The 16,224-nt window shown below is 43.1% G+C and overlaps 1 protein-coding gene across 2 annotated transcripts in view; it reads left to right on the top strand.

The window, feature by feature from the left end:
* LOC115376273 (myocyte-specific enhancer factor 2A-like) overlaps positions 1–16,224 on the top strand; it is a 95,654-nt gene that overhangs the window by 22,960 nt on the left and 56,470 nt on the right. For both annotated transcript variants that reach the window (XM_030075774.1, XM_030075767.1), the window contains exon 3: positions 10,084–10,272. In XM_030075774.1, coding sequence (XP_029931634.1) covers positions 10,219–10,272 — 54 coding nt within the window. In that variant the 5' untranslated portion in view covers positions 10,084–10,218. The remainder of the gene's footprint in view (positions 1–10,083; positions 10,273–16,224) is intronic.

Raw genomic sequence — 16,224 nt, 5'->3', positions numbered from 1 at the left:
GGACAGACACTCGGCCCTGACGCTCGGGGTCAGGGCCGAGGGCTTCGCAGGGCAACGTGACGCCGGCAGAAAGCAGAAAACAAAAAGCAGAAAACACAAAGCAGAAAGCAGAGGCAGTGTGTCGCTGCTGAAGCTCCTGCTGGAGACCAATTACAGTTTTTATGAAAAGAACAGAGACCGAAGGCGAGTTTTTTCTTCCTTTTTTTACGCAGGGCAGCTTGCGTTTCAATCTGAGCTGCAGGCATGACATCAGTGTCTGTGTGTGTCGAGGCAGGAAAGTCTGATCCCACCGCCACTGTCATAAAAGCAACACAATAATGAAATGACATCACAGCGGTCCAGTAATTAAAGCGGCAGACGCTGTCAGGTTTTTACAAGCTGTGTTCGATGGAGCAGTGCAGCGCGCGGACGGCCGGGGAGTCAGTGAACGCACCGCCAGAAACCACAGGCAGACGTCTGAAGGCTGAAAATGAACGAATGAATTTAGGAACGGGGGGATCCCGACCTCCAGGACCCTCGCTCCCCCGATCAGGAGGTCACACGGCGACCGTGCCAAAATATATTTATTATTCAGTCGTTTATATTCAAGCGACGTCGTTTACAGGCGCTGAAGGTGGAAAAAACATTACAGAGCCGAGGGAGAGGGAGTGATGTTCTGAGAAAAAATAATACATCTAAACCACACACACAATTTAACACAATTTAAATTCAGACAGCCATCCAGCATCAAGGTTATTATAGTTTTGTGGTTTTTCATTATTTTTACTTTTTATTTACATTTGTTTTCAATCTCAGGTTAGTTTTAATTTGTTTTTTTAAAGCAGGTCTGTATGACGGTGTATTAGGGCCATTTTAGGGAGGAAAAAAAAAATTGAACCAGAGGAGAGGGGCTAATATTCAGAGAGAAAAAAAAATACTAGAATTCCTGAGATTAAATTCATAGATTTATGAGAAAAAACACTTTGACATTCTCTGAGGCTTAAGTGGAAAATTTAAGAAAATTTGAGAAAAAAAACTCAAAAATTCTGAGATTATAGTCACAAATTTGTCAGAAAAAAACTGAAATTCTGAGATTAAAGTCACAAATTTATGAGAAAAAACTTACATGTTTATGAGAAAAAACTTGAAAATTATGAGATTATTAAGTCACAAATTTATGAGAAAAAAACTGGGGAAAATATTTTTTCTTGTACTGTAGGATTTAGTAAGAAGAATCTCAATATTGCCATGTGGTCCCTTGAAAAAAATGACAAGAAAACCTATTTTTCAGAGGTTTTTTTCACATAAATTTATGACTTTATAAACTCTGAATTTTCACTTTTTTTCCTTAAAGTTGTGAGTTTTTCCTCTCAGTATGACCCCCTCCTCCGGCTCCATATATTTTTTCCCCACAGTGGCCCTGATGTGCCGTCATATATTCATGTCTCTCATGTCAGTGATTCATGTTTGTTATTGTCGGTCTGGCTGCTGCCCAGCTTCTGTCCAGGAGGAAAAAAAAAACATCTGGAAAGGAAAAAATCAACCTTGAGATGAACTTTATTGAACCTTGAAGGGAAACTGGTCCAGACAGCGACACAGATTAACAGCGAGAAGCACCAGGTGATTTCAGGATTCACACATAAATAAATTACATAATAAAAAAAACAACTGGTGGAGTTTGCCTTTTATAAATAAAATAGTGTGATGTCTGCAGCTGCAGACATCACATAGTAATTTGAAATCAACAAATGAAGAGTTCATTTGCAAAAACAGATATCTCCATTTCAAGTTATTAAACCTTTTTAAACTTTTTTGAATTTTATTAAGATTTACTTTATATTTATTTCTATTTTTTATATGTTTATTTAGTCTGGCATAATGTTTATTATCCTAAATCATGCTTTGTGTGTGTATAGGTGTGTGTGTACTCCAAGCAGTATCAGTGAAAAAGGTGTATTCATTTTAAGAATGGCTTTTATCTGTTTTTGCAAATGAACTCTTCAAATATTCTTTCAAAGGAAAACGTCTGCTTAGACTATTAAAAAAAAAACAAAAATACTTTGAGTGTATTCATTAAGTCCTCAGCGCAGTGTGTGTTCAGACGCTCTCACACAGTGGAGGTGTGTGTGTGACGCTGTAGGGTGCAGTGTGTTAGGTAAGGTTTGGTTTTACACCTCTAATATTAATATTTATCTATCGATCTGTCTGATGTCCTCTACATTTGTACTGTCCAGCACTTTGGTTCTCCTCCTGCTGTTTGTGGATGTGCTGGAGGAGCAGAGGTGCCTTGACTTGATACCTGCTGCTCCTCCAGCGGGACGTCCCACATGGGTTTATTTTGTGTGAGGTGAGGCTGTGCAGTGTGTCGGTGTGCAGCTTAAGCCTGTCATCTGCCCGGCCTTCAGCCTGCAGTGAGGCTGTCCGGCTGCCCGGCTGGAGGCTGGAGGCTGAGTTTAATTCCAGCGTCTCAGGGAGGAGCTCATCAGCTCAGTGACGAGCAGAGGGCCAGCGTCCACACTCCCTGACTGACCGACTGACCGACTGACTGACTGACTGACTGACTGATGCTGGCTGATGAATTAATCAGGACGGAGGCCTGTGCTGCTGACAGCTGCAGAGCTCTCCATCCTGCTAATCAGCCCACGTTCCTGCCTCAGGAACCATCTGAGACTCTCTGAGACCATCTGAGACCCTCTGAGACGCTCAGAGACCCTCTGAGACCCTCTGAGACTCTCTGAGACCTTCTGAGACCCTCTGAGACCCCCTGAGACCCTCTGAGACCATCTGAGACCCTCTGAGACTCTCTGAGACTCTCGGAGACCCTCTGAGACTCTCTTAGACCTTCTGAGACCCTCTGAGACCCTCTGAGATTCTCTGAGACCCCCTGAGACCCTCTGAGACGGCTGGTGACATTGAAGACTGATGCACTTGGAGAAAAGCTGTTGGTTTTGTCATGTGGCAGGTTTGTCAGCTGGTGTCTCAGGATGCCATGAGAACCGATACCTCAGTATCAAGTCAATGCCAATAGACCAAAAATACGACGGTACCTGTTTTTCTACGACTCTGTAGGCGCCAGGGGTCTGAGCTGTCCTGCAGCGGGCCGTAACGTACTCCTCTGGAACTGACGAGGACACATTTACACCCGTCCAAGTGTAGAAGAAGAACCCTCTTGTTTGGGTCGGGCAAGAGGGTTCTTCTGGCATTGGCATTTTGTCCGACCCCCAGACTTTGCTGGTCCTCCGTCTCTAGGTCACATTTACCACCTGAAATAGCCTACATGTTGCCTTCAGTGTCGTCACGTAAACTTCAGCACACTAGAGTCTCACTAAAATAACAGCAATGTGCCCGAACCCGACCCGAACCTGAACATCGCTCCTGAATTTTTGTCCGAGCCTGTTCCCACGTTCTAACACACAGGAGGAAGGCCAAGAGAAACACAGCGAGAGTCGTGTGAGGAAGGGTTTGGCTCAGGGGATGATGATGATCAAAAAACTAAATATGCAGACAGCCATCGACACTCATCTCCCGTTAAATCGCTGTTTCTTTTTCTCATTATGTATAAGCTGGTTTATTATTTCCATATTTTTCTCATGTCTCTGCTGGATACTGCAGTTGAAATTCTGTGCAATCTAAAAAGTTGAATGTTCCACAGATTTTAATAGAGGAGTGTACGTTTTTTTTTTTTACCGTGGGTTTGAAAGGAGTGTTGAGAGCGGTGCAGGTTCCCTGGTGTTGGTATCAGCTGCTGAGTCTCTGCTGTGATGACGGCTCCACTGTTGTCACTGCTGGTTGTTGTCTGTTCCAGGTTTGTGCAGCTTTGTGTCGGAGCATCATTTGCATAAGAAAATGCAAATTCAAACGCTGGTTCTTTCAAGTAGCCGCAGTTCCATTATGCTTTTACATAAATTGTCATTCGCTTTGCTCACATCAAAGAGGACCTGTGTTGGAGTGAGCTGCTGTGGGAAGAGCTCAGGCTGCAAACACAGGCAGTGAAAGCGCTGCAGCCGGTAAGCCTGGCCTGGCCTGGCCTGGCCTGGCCTGGCCTGGCCTGGCCTGGCCTCGCTCCGTCTCCCTCGGGGAGCAGATCCCTGTTCACCACCTAGAAGTTTCTCCTGAGAACTTTTCCAACGACTCCATTCATCAGAACTTCAAAGAGCGTCTGGGCTCGCCGGAGGGATGAAGGCTCTTCTAGCTGTCTGCCTGGTTCCGCCTCGAGCCGGAAACCCTCTGCGGTGTAGCTGCTGGGCGGCTGGGCGGCCGGGCTGCTGGGCGGCGGTGCGACGCTGATCCAGCAGCCGCAGGAGGAACGAGGAGCTTCAGAGCGGAGCAGCGGTTGAGACGAGCCGCCTGGTTCAGGTCATGAAGAGAGACGAGGCCGAGCTGGAGGCCGAGCTGGAGGCTGAGCTGGAGGCTGAGCGGCTCCGTGAAACGCCCCGCAGCCGCAGAGGACTCAGTCGGCAAGATGTGACGAGCGTTCAGCCAGTAAACAAGTAAACATGAACACAGAGAATAATTAATGTCTGTATTGGCTCTCTGATAGCTCACTGGTTAAGCGTGCACACTGTGTGATGGTCCTGATCGCAGCGCCGTGGGTTTGAATCCGACCTCAGGCCCTCAGGCCCCTCGCTGCCTGTCGTCCCCTCGCTCCCCCCGCCCCCCCCCGTCTCTCTGCACTGAAGCTGTCATAGCAGAAATGTCTAAAATAATCACAGGGAATAAATAATGTCTAACAGGTATGAATATAATAGAAAACATCAGCTTACACAAAGCTTTCTTTCTTTCTTTCTTTCTGTTTTTAGTTTCTTTATCTTTTTTGCTCCTTTTCATTCCTTCTTTCTTTCTTTCTTTCTTTCTTTCTGTTTTTAGTTTCTTTATCTTTTTTGCTCCTTTTCATTCCTTCTTTCTTTCTTTCTTTCTTTCTTTCTTTCTGTTTTTTGTTTCTTTATCTTTTTTGCTCCTTTTCTTCTTTCTTTCTTTCTTTCTGTTTTTTGTTTCTTTATCTTTTTTGCTCCTTTTCTTTCTTTCTTTCTTTCTTCCTTTCTTTCTTTCTGTTTTTAGATTCTTTATCTTTTTTGCTCCTTTTCATTCTTTCTTTCTTTCTTTCTTTCTTTCATTCTTTCTTTCTTTCTTTCTTTCTTTCTGTTTTTTGGTTCTTTATCTTTTTTGCTCCTTTCTTTCTTTCTTTCTTTCTTTCTTTCTTTCTTTCTGTTTTTTGTTTCTTTATCTTTTTTGCTACTTTTCTTTCTTTCTTTCTTTCTTTCTTTCTTTCTTTCTTTCTTTCTTTCTTTCTTTCTTTCTTTCTTGTGTTTCAATAGCAGCTGCTTGAAATTCCTTTAACTGAAATACTTTCCTCTCAGCAAAAAAGAAAAAGAAGAAGAAAAAAACAAACAAATTGGGAATAAGAGTTTTCATTCTGCTCTCGGCCTCAGGGGATCTGAACACGGTGTTGGATGGCCTGTTCACAAGTTGTGGACTTAGATAAATAAAATATTCCAGCAGAATTTTTCACAAATTTAAAAAAAAAAAAAAAGTCTGCCAATTTACTAGTAATTGCAGATTTTTTTTTGTTAATTTCCATGTAATTTTTTTCCAGTCATGATGTATTTTGTTTTGTAATCAGCTTTTCCCCTCAGGGTTTTTAAAAGGAAATCAATTTTTTTTTGTTTCATCTGTTTTAATCTATTTAATCAGTGTTGCATTACACCATTGTAATAATTTCATAATTAGCACAAACAGAAATATCTCTTCATATCAGGTCTGCAGCTCACTGACAGTGCAGAACATGAAAACGTCAGAAACCCCTGGCTCGTGTCTCCGTGTCTCTGCTTCCTGTTTCTGCGCTGAACTCCAGCCTCAGCCGTGTGATCCTCCAGAAACACCAGAAGAAGAAGAAGAAAACCTCGGCAGTGTTCTGCAGACAGTAGCTCCTCTGTTGGTGCTGCTCGCCTGAAGCCTCATTGATCGGCTGCTGCTGCGACTGGAGCAGAGGTCACCGTCAGGGCAGCACCATCACAGTAATGAGGAGGAGGAGGAGGAGGAGGAGGAGGAGGAGGAGGGATGAAAGGTGCGCCAATTACTCCTCTCTGCTTTGTGCTGCAAACAGCCCGAGCTGCTAGAGCAAGCCTTCATTTCTCACTTTGTCCTGAACATGAGGAGCGCTGCATGTTGCTCACGGTGTGAATAAAGTTCCTGTTAGATTCTGGTTTTGACAGCGAGGTGGACGAGGTTTCTGTTTTCAGCTCATTCCAAACCTCCTCGCACCCCAAACGCAACGCCACCAACCTGCGGGCACTGTATTTTTTTGTAGTACAGTGGTCCCTCGTTTATCACAGGAGTTACGTTCTAAAAATAACCCGCAATAAGCGAAATCCGCGAAGTAGTCAGCTTTATTTTTTACAATGATTCTAGATGTTTTAAGGCTGTAAAACCCCTCACTACACACTTTATACACTTTTCTCAGACAGGCATTAACATTTTCTCACTTTTCTCTCTTGTTTAAACTCTCAAAGTTCAAACCTTGGTAGAAAAATAAGTCCAGTATTATAGAATGAACGCATTCTGTACTGTACAGGAGACATGGCACGGAGGAGACTGATTGACAATGGTCTACAGTCCCTTAGCCAATCAGGACGCAGAACACAATGCGCTGTCTTTACAAAAAAAAAAAAAAAAAAAAGCATGCAAAATTGCACTAAAAAAATCCGCGAAACTGCGAGGCCGCGAAAGGTGAACCGCATTATAGCGAGGGACGACTGCACATGTTTCTGTGTCTGTGCTCTGTCCGACGTGAAGCGACCGTCTTCAGGTGCAGAGGCGTGATGAGGACGCTGCTCTGCACGGGAGCGTAACGCGAATCAAATCCCGCACAATCCGACCTCGGAAAAGTGAGTTTCACGCTCGCACGAAGCGCCGCCACGCCTCTGAAGACGCACAGGACGTGGACTTCATGGTGGGATGAGGAGGCGCTGGGAGGAGCTCAGAGGGAGGACAGATCACAGGAGGCTTTTCGTAGCTTCCTGTTGGACGTGGTGCTGTCGATCTGGCACCGTGCTGCTCTGTGATTGGCTGAGAGCTGCACACCTGCAGCTCAAAGGCCAACGCCCAGAAGAGTTGCGAGCTGAGCAAAACACGAAAATCCAGGCAGAGGGCAGGGACTCTGCAGACACACACACACACACACACACACACACACTGCTAGTGGCTCACAGTCATGATGGAGACGATTAGTTTTGTTTTTCAGGAAAATGCTGCTCATTCTGCCTTTACGTTACCTGCAGGGTAATGTCAAGGTAATGTGTTTGAAATGGGGGAAAATCCCGTTTCATACTGGAAGCTGTGGGAGTGCTGGTTGATCCCGTCCTGCTGCTTCTGATTTTTATTTTTTAACATTTTCTATGTGTGTGTTCACGGCAGGGAAAGTCACTGGGGAGCGCGCGGTACGACAGATGAACATATTTACTGTCAGGCAGCTTCTGATTCACAACGAGGTCAAAAAGCATCAATAGCCGGGATCGTCACCATGACGAGTCACCGGCAGGAAGGAGGTCAAAGGTCAGGGGTCACAGCAGCCAATAGATGGAGCGAACCAGTGCTGTTTTTCAGAAATGACCGTGTGCTGCTGCTTCCAGTCAGCGCCTTTTAGAGCAAACCTGCCCTTTGTTGGAGTGTGTGTGTGTGTGTGTGTGTGTGTGTGGGTGTTATCTCCTCATTAGCTGCTAATCCACAACACTGGATTTGTGTCTCTCCATTCACTTCAAAGCAAAGCAGCTCCCAAAATAAAAGCACACTTTTAGTTGAGCACAGAAAGCGACACCAACAAAGAAGATTAGCACAAAATAAACAACAGCACCGGATCTGCTGGGCTTTCTGATCCAAACAGGAAAATGACGAGGAAAGAGAAGTTTAATTTCCTCAAAATTGGCTAGCGGGACTTGTCAATTTGGCTTCAAGAGCTTTCCCAAATAAAGCGGAGGACGATGTGTTATCTGTGTTCCAGCAGGATTTATTTTTCATTTGATTTCAAATTTCATAGCAAATACACGCCGAACCCCACATCCAGCAGCACAGACGACGGACGGGCTGCAGATCTCTGCTGTCTGCACCTCCAAGCAAATTACAGCTGTGGATAGAAATGGAAAGGATTTATTTTTTTCTCTGTTTGCAAAATAAATATCTGTGTCCTGCCATCAAATCATCCAGATTGTAAAACAAAGGCAAATCCTCTTGACCTTTAAATCCTAAGTATCTGAGATGTCTTACGAGACGCTGGGCTGCTGACGACCTGCGAGGATCTGATGACACATCGATCACGATCACAGGGAGACAAAGAGGCCGTCAGGTGTTCAGGTTTGGTTCAGGTGGTGCAAGAGAAGGCCGTTTTACACTGTAGATAAAGTGACATTCCTATCGTGGCGTATCAGGGCCACTGTGGGGAGAAAAAAATACAGAGCCGGGGGAGGAGGGTAATATTCTGATTAAACAAAAAAACAACAAAAAAAACATTCTCTGATATTAAAGTGGCAAGTGAGAAAAAAAACTCAGAAGTCATGAGTATATGAGGAAAAAAACTCACAAATTTATAAGTAAAAACACAGCAAGTGCCAGCAGAGTGAACACATGTTGAGCTGTGGACAGAAAAGACAAGAAAAAAATGTTTTCTGACTTTTTTTCTTTTTAATTTTTAAGTTTCTCATAAATCTTCAGTCTCAGAAATTCAGGTCCTGGGAACGTCGGCTGTTTTCTGGTTTTGAGTGTGTTTTACCTGAACTCGGGTTGTGTTTTTATCCCTCGACAGCTCCACATCGGAGTATCTCCCACTCGACCGCATTTTAAATGACCAGCAGGCATTTAAAAATCTGTCAAAGGACCAGCGAGGGAGTTTCCACTGGTGATGGACTGAATCACTGATGTGTTTGTCATTTTTTGACTCTGGGTGGGGGTTGGAGCGGGTGTGTGTTGGTGGTTCGTCCCTGCGCTCCGTGTGCTGCAGTAATCCAGGGAGGGTGAGGATAAAGCCTGGCCTCGCCTCCCTCGCTGCCTCCTCCATGATCAGATGAGATTAAGGCGGAAGCCAAGGAGCTGCGGGGGGAGAGGCGGGGAGGACGGGGGGTGGGGGGTGGGCCACTGTTGATTCAGTCAGAGATGCATCAAGGAATTGACCATTTATTGCAAATGGTAATAGGAGAACACTTTATAGATAGATAGATAGATAGATATACTTCATTGATCCCAACCAGGAAAATTCTGGTGTTCCAGCAGCAACAGTAGAAACATACAATAAAGTTAACTAAAAAAAGAATAAAGGCTAAAAATATACAATAGAGACTATAAATAACTATAATAACCATCATTTACAAATGTTGACTGATAGTTAATTAAACTTTAGGTAATAGTTATTTAACAGTTAACAGCAATGAAATCATAATTAATAATGTTTACTCATCCCATAGTAAACCACTTATTAACAGTTTATTGTTGCACACATTATAACAGTTTACATACTGTAGTAAGTGATGGTTGATGATTGCGAAATGATTTGTAAATCGTTAAGAAATCGTTTGTTAAATATTTACAAATATCAATTTGTGGACAGACGCTGAAATAAAGTGTCTTGCAGCACTTTGAGAGGAGACGTCTGGACATTTCTGCTGCTTCGGTGATAGAAACCTGCATCATCAGCATACATAGTTACTGACACCATGCAGACAGGTCGCAATCCAATCGGATCACTTGTAAATAACAGTGTGGACAGCCTGTCTTAAAGATCTGGTTGGAGAGACAAATCTGATTTGCCTGCAGTTTGAACGAGGCCTTTCAAGGTGCTTCCTGTTCTTATCTCATGGAGATGTTGATTCTCCCCAAGAAAACTCCGGAAGAACTTTTCCTCAAGGAAACAAGCAGCAACATGCAGCTCCTGGTATCGGAAATCACCAGTTTTTTTTTTGTTTTTTTTTTTACAGTTGTTTCAGGGCATCTGTTGTATTGATGTATATCTCTGTGTGTGTGTGTGTGTGTGTGTGTGTGTGTGTGTGTGTGTGTGTGTGTGTGTGTGTTTTCCTGTCGATGCTGGTGTGACTCTGACCGTCCCTCTCTCTCTCTCTGCAGGCCATGCTGTGTGGAAGCTGGAGTAACAGAGCTGCCGGTGGAGCTATGTGTTGAGGGTTTTATCTCGGACTGTTCCCACCTGGAGCGTTGCTGAATTTCCCCTCCGGCTGTCAGAAGAAGAAACTTGTTTTGACCATGGGGAGGAAGAAGATCCAGATCACCAGGATCCTGGATGAGAGGAACCGACAGGTCAGAGTTCTCCTTTTTGTCTTCAGAGAGAACATCTTCACTAGGTAACTTTAGTTTGTCACTAGGTAACTTTAGTTTGTCCAGGCGCTGGTTTGTAGTTCAGAGGGTCTCCAGGCCCGTTGGCTCTGCGTCAGCCTGGCCTGGTGGAGTTTGGTGAGGCCGGGTGTCCTCAGGGGAAAAAATATCCATCATAACAAGCAATTCAGCCTCATATTCAGTCTTAACAACTAAAACCAGAGGGATCGTCACATTTCACTGGCAGATTTTTTTGCACTTATTTTAAGAAAAACAAGATTTTAAGACTTGATATGATGGAGATATTTTTTCGTTGTGCATGTGAAGGGCGATATGGAGCAGACTGGCAGGATGTCCCTCTTCAAAAACTAAGAATTCATCACAGTTTTTGCAAAGATCCAAAGGACCCATAGGTGTACAGTGTGGATACCTGACAGAAAATGACACTGAATCCACATTTTTGCGAAGATTTGGGCTTTTAAAGGCTGTGGTCTTAAACTTTTGATCAGCTGATGAACAGCCTATTTCAGTTTAATGGTTGTTTGCAATAAATTGCTTACTCAATTTTTTTTTTTTGTCTCACTCCCATTTCTTCTTTTTGCATTTTGAAGCTCTACTTAGAACCTTCTTAAGATCCAACAGTGCAAAATGTAAATTCTTGCAATTTCTCAACTGGTCTTAAGATTTTGATCAGGAGTGTATTGTCGCGGGGGACCAGCGTTAATTATGTCAATGAAGACGATGATGAAATATGTTCATCATCATCAACTTTTTTCCATGATGAAGACGAGACGAGCTAAAAATAGATCATAGACGGTAACAGCTCTGACGATGTGTGTTTGGTTTTTGTTGACAAGACGAGACGGCACCAAAATGTTATCAGTCGACTGTCAGATGTTCAAAAATCCTCCCTCTGCTGTCTCTCAGAATATAACCTCACAGTGAGCTGCTCTGTCATTGGTTGAATTGGTTGAATGGGGCGGAGCCACAGCCACACAGAGCTCACTGTGATTCAGACACTTCAGTCAAGAAAAAAGAAGAGCTCTGTGTTCACACTTTACTGATGAAACTGCAGGAAATAAAACCCAGAAAGTGCAGAGAGAAAGTTGAGTTTGTTGGTTTGCAGTGACGCAGCTCCTGTTCGTCTGCATCAGGAAACACACAGAGTCCAGACTGAAGAGCAGCTAACATCATCTGATCAAGAGTCACTCTGCTGATTTCATTTGAAAAATCACAAAAATGCATTTGACTAAAATGAGGCTAAGACTTGGCTGACTAAATCTGGACTGAAACTAACAATAATTCAGACTAAAATGTGACTAAAACTAAGATGCATTACAGTCAAAAGACCGAGACTAAATCAAAATCAGCTGTTAAAATGACCCCTGAGCAGGACTGACTCTGTCGTCCCCTCTCTCTGCCCAGTCTTTCCTGTTTCACTTCACTCCGTCTGTCTAATGAAGCAGAAATCCTCAAAAATGATTTAAAAAAAGACCACATTTAAGGTTTAAGAAGGCACCGTCAGGTTCAGGGGGTTCCTCAGGGCAGTGTGTGCGGGTCCCCTGCAGTCGCCTTCTGAACAGCTCCTGAAGGCTCCTGAGGCCTGTTAGTGTTGACGGTGCAGCTGTGACAGCTGGTGGCCAGGGCAGTAATTTGGGGTTAGCCGGGTCCTTGCGGCACCCTGTCATTAGCAGGGCGGGTCGGTGTGAGGGACACACACTGGCCTTCTCTCCCAGCCCGGCCTCATGGCTGCCCACTGGAATCCCTCTCTGTCTGCCTCCTCTAAATATATCGACCCACCAGCACAACAAATACCAGCCTGTCTGGAAGCAGGACGCAGGCTCTGGAAATAGGGATGTGGCTGGAAAATAAATATCTGGGATGATGTTTATATTTGATGTTGGGTTGTCGTGACTGGAGATTTTTTTAAAATTATTTTTATTTTTTTAGATAGACACTGCCTCGGCTGTCGGGCGTGCACGGTCACTGGAGCCGGCTGTGTGTTCAGCCTCACGCACACACACAGTCAGGGGAGGCTGATTTGAATGTATGCTGGGATTATCTGTCACTTGTCCAGGCGTGTTGTGTTCTTATTTTACCAAGCAGCTCAGGGACACACTCTGTGAGCACACACAGGCTGCAGGAGGCTGCAAGGCTCAGGCTGACTGTCACCAAGCTGCAAACCCCGAGACTGATTTTACCTCATAAGGAACTTAATATTTTGGTTTGTGTTCAGCATTTAAACACATCAAATATGACGCTGATCCAGCATCGCTGATCTGACATGTAAATGTATAATATTAGCAATTATACACATAGTTGTCTTGTAATTAAAATAAATTAATGATTATTAATGATTATTAATAATAATTATTAAAATAGCAAATAAATAAATTAACAAATTGGCAAAAAAGTATTTTAAGTAGCATCCCCAGAAAACACATCTATCTATCTATATATATATATATACATATATGAATATATATAATAATATAATTATAATATAATAATATAATATAGATTATTTATTTTAAATTACAAGATAATTATGTTTGTAATTACTAAAAGTCTATATTTACATGTCACATCAGTTTTTTTCATAAATTTGTGATTATTTTTCCCCCTGTGGAATATTACTGCCCCTCTCCCGGCTCTGTAGTTTTTTTTCTCCCTGTTCGCTGTCACATGATACGGGATAAACTGTGAACTGTGAACAGTGAAAACAGCTTCAGAAAACAAGGAGGATCACAAACCTGGTTTCTAGCTAGACTGTTTGAATTGTACTGTCGACGTTACAGAAAAAGGTTTTTTGTGAATGAGTCAGCGTGGTGGTGAACCGTGAGCCTCTCGGTGTGCTGGTGTGTCTGCAGGAAGTTTAATAAGGGAAACAGGAGCAGAACAGGGCCGATTACAGGCAACCGCACTGGGACTCATGGTGAGAACTGCAGCCTGCAGGCTGTTGTTCAACACGGGTCGGCCAGCTTTTTGTCTTTTATTGGAACATGTGACGGTGCTGCAGCTGCCAGCATCTTGGCTGAGGACGTTTCATTGTGCTCTCCGTCTCTGCACTGTAAATAATACCCTTTTTAGAAAGTTATTTACCCCCAGTGTTTAGTCAAATTTTAATTTTAGCCGCAACTGGAAGCTACAAGTGACTCAGTTCATCAGCTGGTTCCTGTCTGTGTCTGTGCCTGACAGGACACAGCTTTAAGACTCAGAGAGCCTCCAGTGCATTTTACAGGTGAATATAACAGGTGTGATGTAAACAGCACAGCAGCACTTCACTGACGGTTTACATCGTAACCCTCACCTGAGCTTTCTTCCTGTTTTTCTCCCTGTTATAGTTTTTTTTTTTTTTTTTTTTTTTTTTCTTTATTGTGAGGGCCCTTGAGGCAAATTTTTAATTTGTGATATTTGGCTCTACAAATAAAATTGCCTCGACATGCAGATCATCTTCCTGTGATTCACCAACCAGAGAACTGATGCCAAGTCGAGAGTCTTGGGTGGATATGCAACCCTCAAACCCAAAAACCAAACAATAAATCAAACTTTATTTATATAGCAGCTTTCATGTAACTTTCATTTCCAGTAAGATGCACACTAGACTGACAATCCCCTCCCCAAAACAAACAAACAAACAAACAAACAAACAAACAAAAAAAAAAAGGTAAAACCACACAAAGAAAAATGAAAATCACAATCCAGCAAATTTGCATCAAATTGTGCAGAAATGTTAATTTCATTCGTTCATTCATTTCAAATTACTATGACGGTGCACCAGGGCCACTGCAGGGAGGAAAAAATTACAGAGCCAGGGAAAGTAAAGCCGTTAAGTCATAAAATTACAAGAAAAAACTTGGATGTTCTCTGAGATTAAAGTGGCAAATTTATTAGAAAAAAAAAAACTTGAAATTCTGAGACTGTAAAGTTGCAAATTTGTGATTAAACTGGTAAATTTATGAGAAAAAACCCCTCAAATTCTGAGATTATAAAGTCACAAATTTACAAGAAAAACTAGTTTGTCCTCCCCCTGTGGGATCCAGTCTGAAGGAAATCCTGCTGGTCTGAGTCCAGAATCCCAATCTCCTCCTCAGCATCTGGACTCTGAAGAGACGTTGCTGTGACTTGGGCCGATTCAGAAGAAAACAATCTGCTGATTCTGGGCTCAGATCAGCAGGATCTCCTTGTTCCTGAATCCCATGTCAGAGTAGAATTTCCCCCGGCTCCATAATTATTTTTCAGAATGTCCAGATTAAATGGACGAACGACGCCTCTCTCTCACTATAAACTCACTGAGCTACAAAGTCTTTATGGTAATATTGTAGGATTATTACAGGGGTTTGTCCAGTGGCGTTTATGAGCTGTGTTTTCGCCGACCTGCTCTGAGCACGTCTTTATGTATTTGTCTTGTCGGTTGTGTGTGTGTGTGTGTGTGTGTGTGTGTGTGTGTGTGTGTGTGTGTGTGTAAGTGCACATGTCGCCTGAAGTGACCTTCCCTGTGTGCCGACAGCGTCCCGACTGAAGCCACAACAACAACAACAACGACCTGAGCAGACCATCCTGCCAGCTCAAACCACGCCTGCACAGATTACAACCTTGTGCTTAGAACAACTGACAGTAAAATAAAAAATGATCTCTCTATCTATCTATCTATCTATCTATCTATCTATCTATCTATCTATCTATCTATCACTTGTTTCCAGTGCAAATCAGTTTGTTTCAGGCTTTCTCCTGAATCAGTGCCTGGATTTTTGTTAAGATGCTGATCAGAAAATTCTCTCTCTCTCTCTCTCTTTCTCTCTCTCTCTTTGTCTCTCTCTCTTTCTGTCTCTCTCTCTGTCTGTCTCTCTGTCTGCCTGTTTATGCTGTGAAATCTAAGAAAGCCTCAGCGGTGTCGTGCAGGACGGGCAGTCAGATCACCAGGTCTCACGCCACATCACGCCGCTGCCAGCAGCAGCTCACTGATTTCACTGCAAAACAATCTCCATGTTGAGTCATCTCCACAGTTCAGATCTTGTTTTTCTTCAAAGCGCGTCAAAAATCTGCCAGCGGGATGAGATAATCCCACTGGTTTCCAACAGTAATTGACTTGTTTCCAGAATTTTCTTGAATCAGGTGTCATTTCTTGCTCCGAGTGGCTGCTCTGTCGTATTCTGCCTTGTTTACAACAGATTTATTCATGTTCCCAGAAACACTCCTGGAACAAGTGGAACTGCACTGGAAACAAGTGGGATTATCTCATCCTGCTGGCACATTTCTTTTGTCTTCACTGAAGAAAATCAAGATATTAAACTAAGTGACTTGTAAAAGTGATTTGTAGAACAGATTTTTGCAGCGCTGGCTCTGATTTTCACATTTTTCATTTTACGTGTAAACCGTTTATCCGGCTCTCTTCCACCGAGTGAGAAGCATTTCCTACACACAGAAAAATAAAGGTGCTAACCGGAACCAAAAATGGTTCTTTGGAGTGATGGCATGCAAGAACGGTTTTTGGTTCCCCAAAGAACCTTTTAGCAAGAGGTTCTTTAAAGAACCATTTCTGTAGATGGTTCTTTAAAGAACCTCCAAAGGTGCCTCAAAGAACCATCAAAAAATTTTAAGAACGTTCTTTGTGGACCCAACTGGCTCAGTAAAAAAACATGCTTCTTTAGTGATTTTTCAGAATAAAAGCCTCTCTGAGTGTTTTAAATCAGATGACTGTGTGCAGGTTGGAAACCAACATGAACGTGTTGTTGGCCGGTTCTCCACGTTCCTTGTTCCTTCACTGGGTTCCAGACGAGCTATTAAAAATGTTTTCTGATGGTTTATAGAGCGAGACATTAATCCATTCACTGAGGAAATAATCTGCACATTAATCCATTCACTGAGGAAATAATCTGCACATTAATCCACAAGGAAAAGAATTGTTAGCTGCTGCCGCCACCAAATAACTCCAAT

The sequence above is a fragment of the Myripristis murdjan genome, chromosome 3 (genome assembly GCF_902150065.1).
Source record: "Myripristis murdjan chromosome 3, fMyrMur1.1, whole genome shotgun sequence".
NCBI classification, from domain to species: domain Eukaryota; kingdom Metazoa; phylum Chordata; class Actinopteri; order Holocentriformes; family Holocentridae; genus Myripristis; species Myripristis murdjan.
The sequence above is the reverse complement of the archived record's forward strand: the minus strand, read 5'-3'. Positions and strand labels throughout refer to the sequence as shown.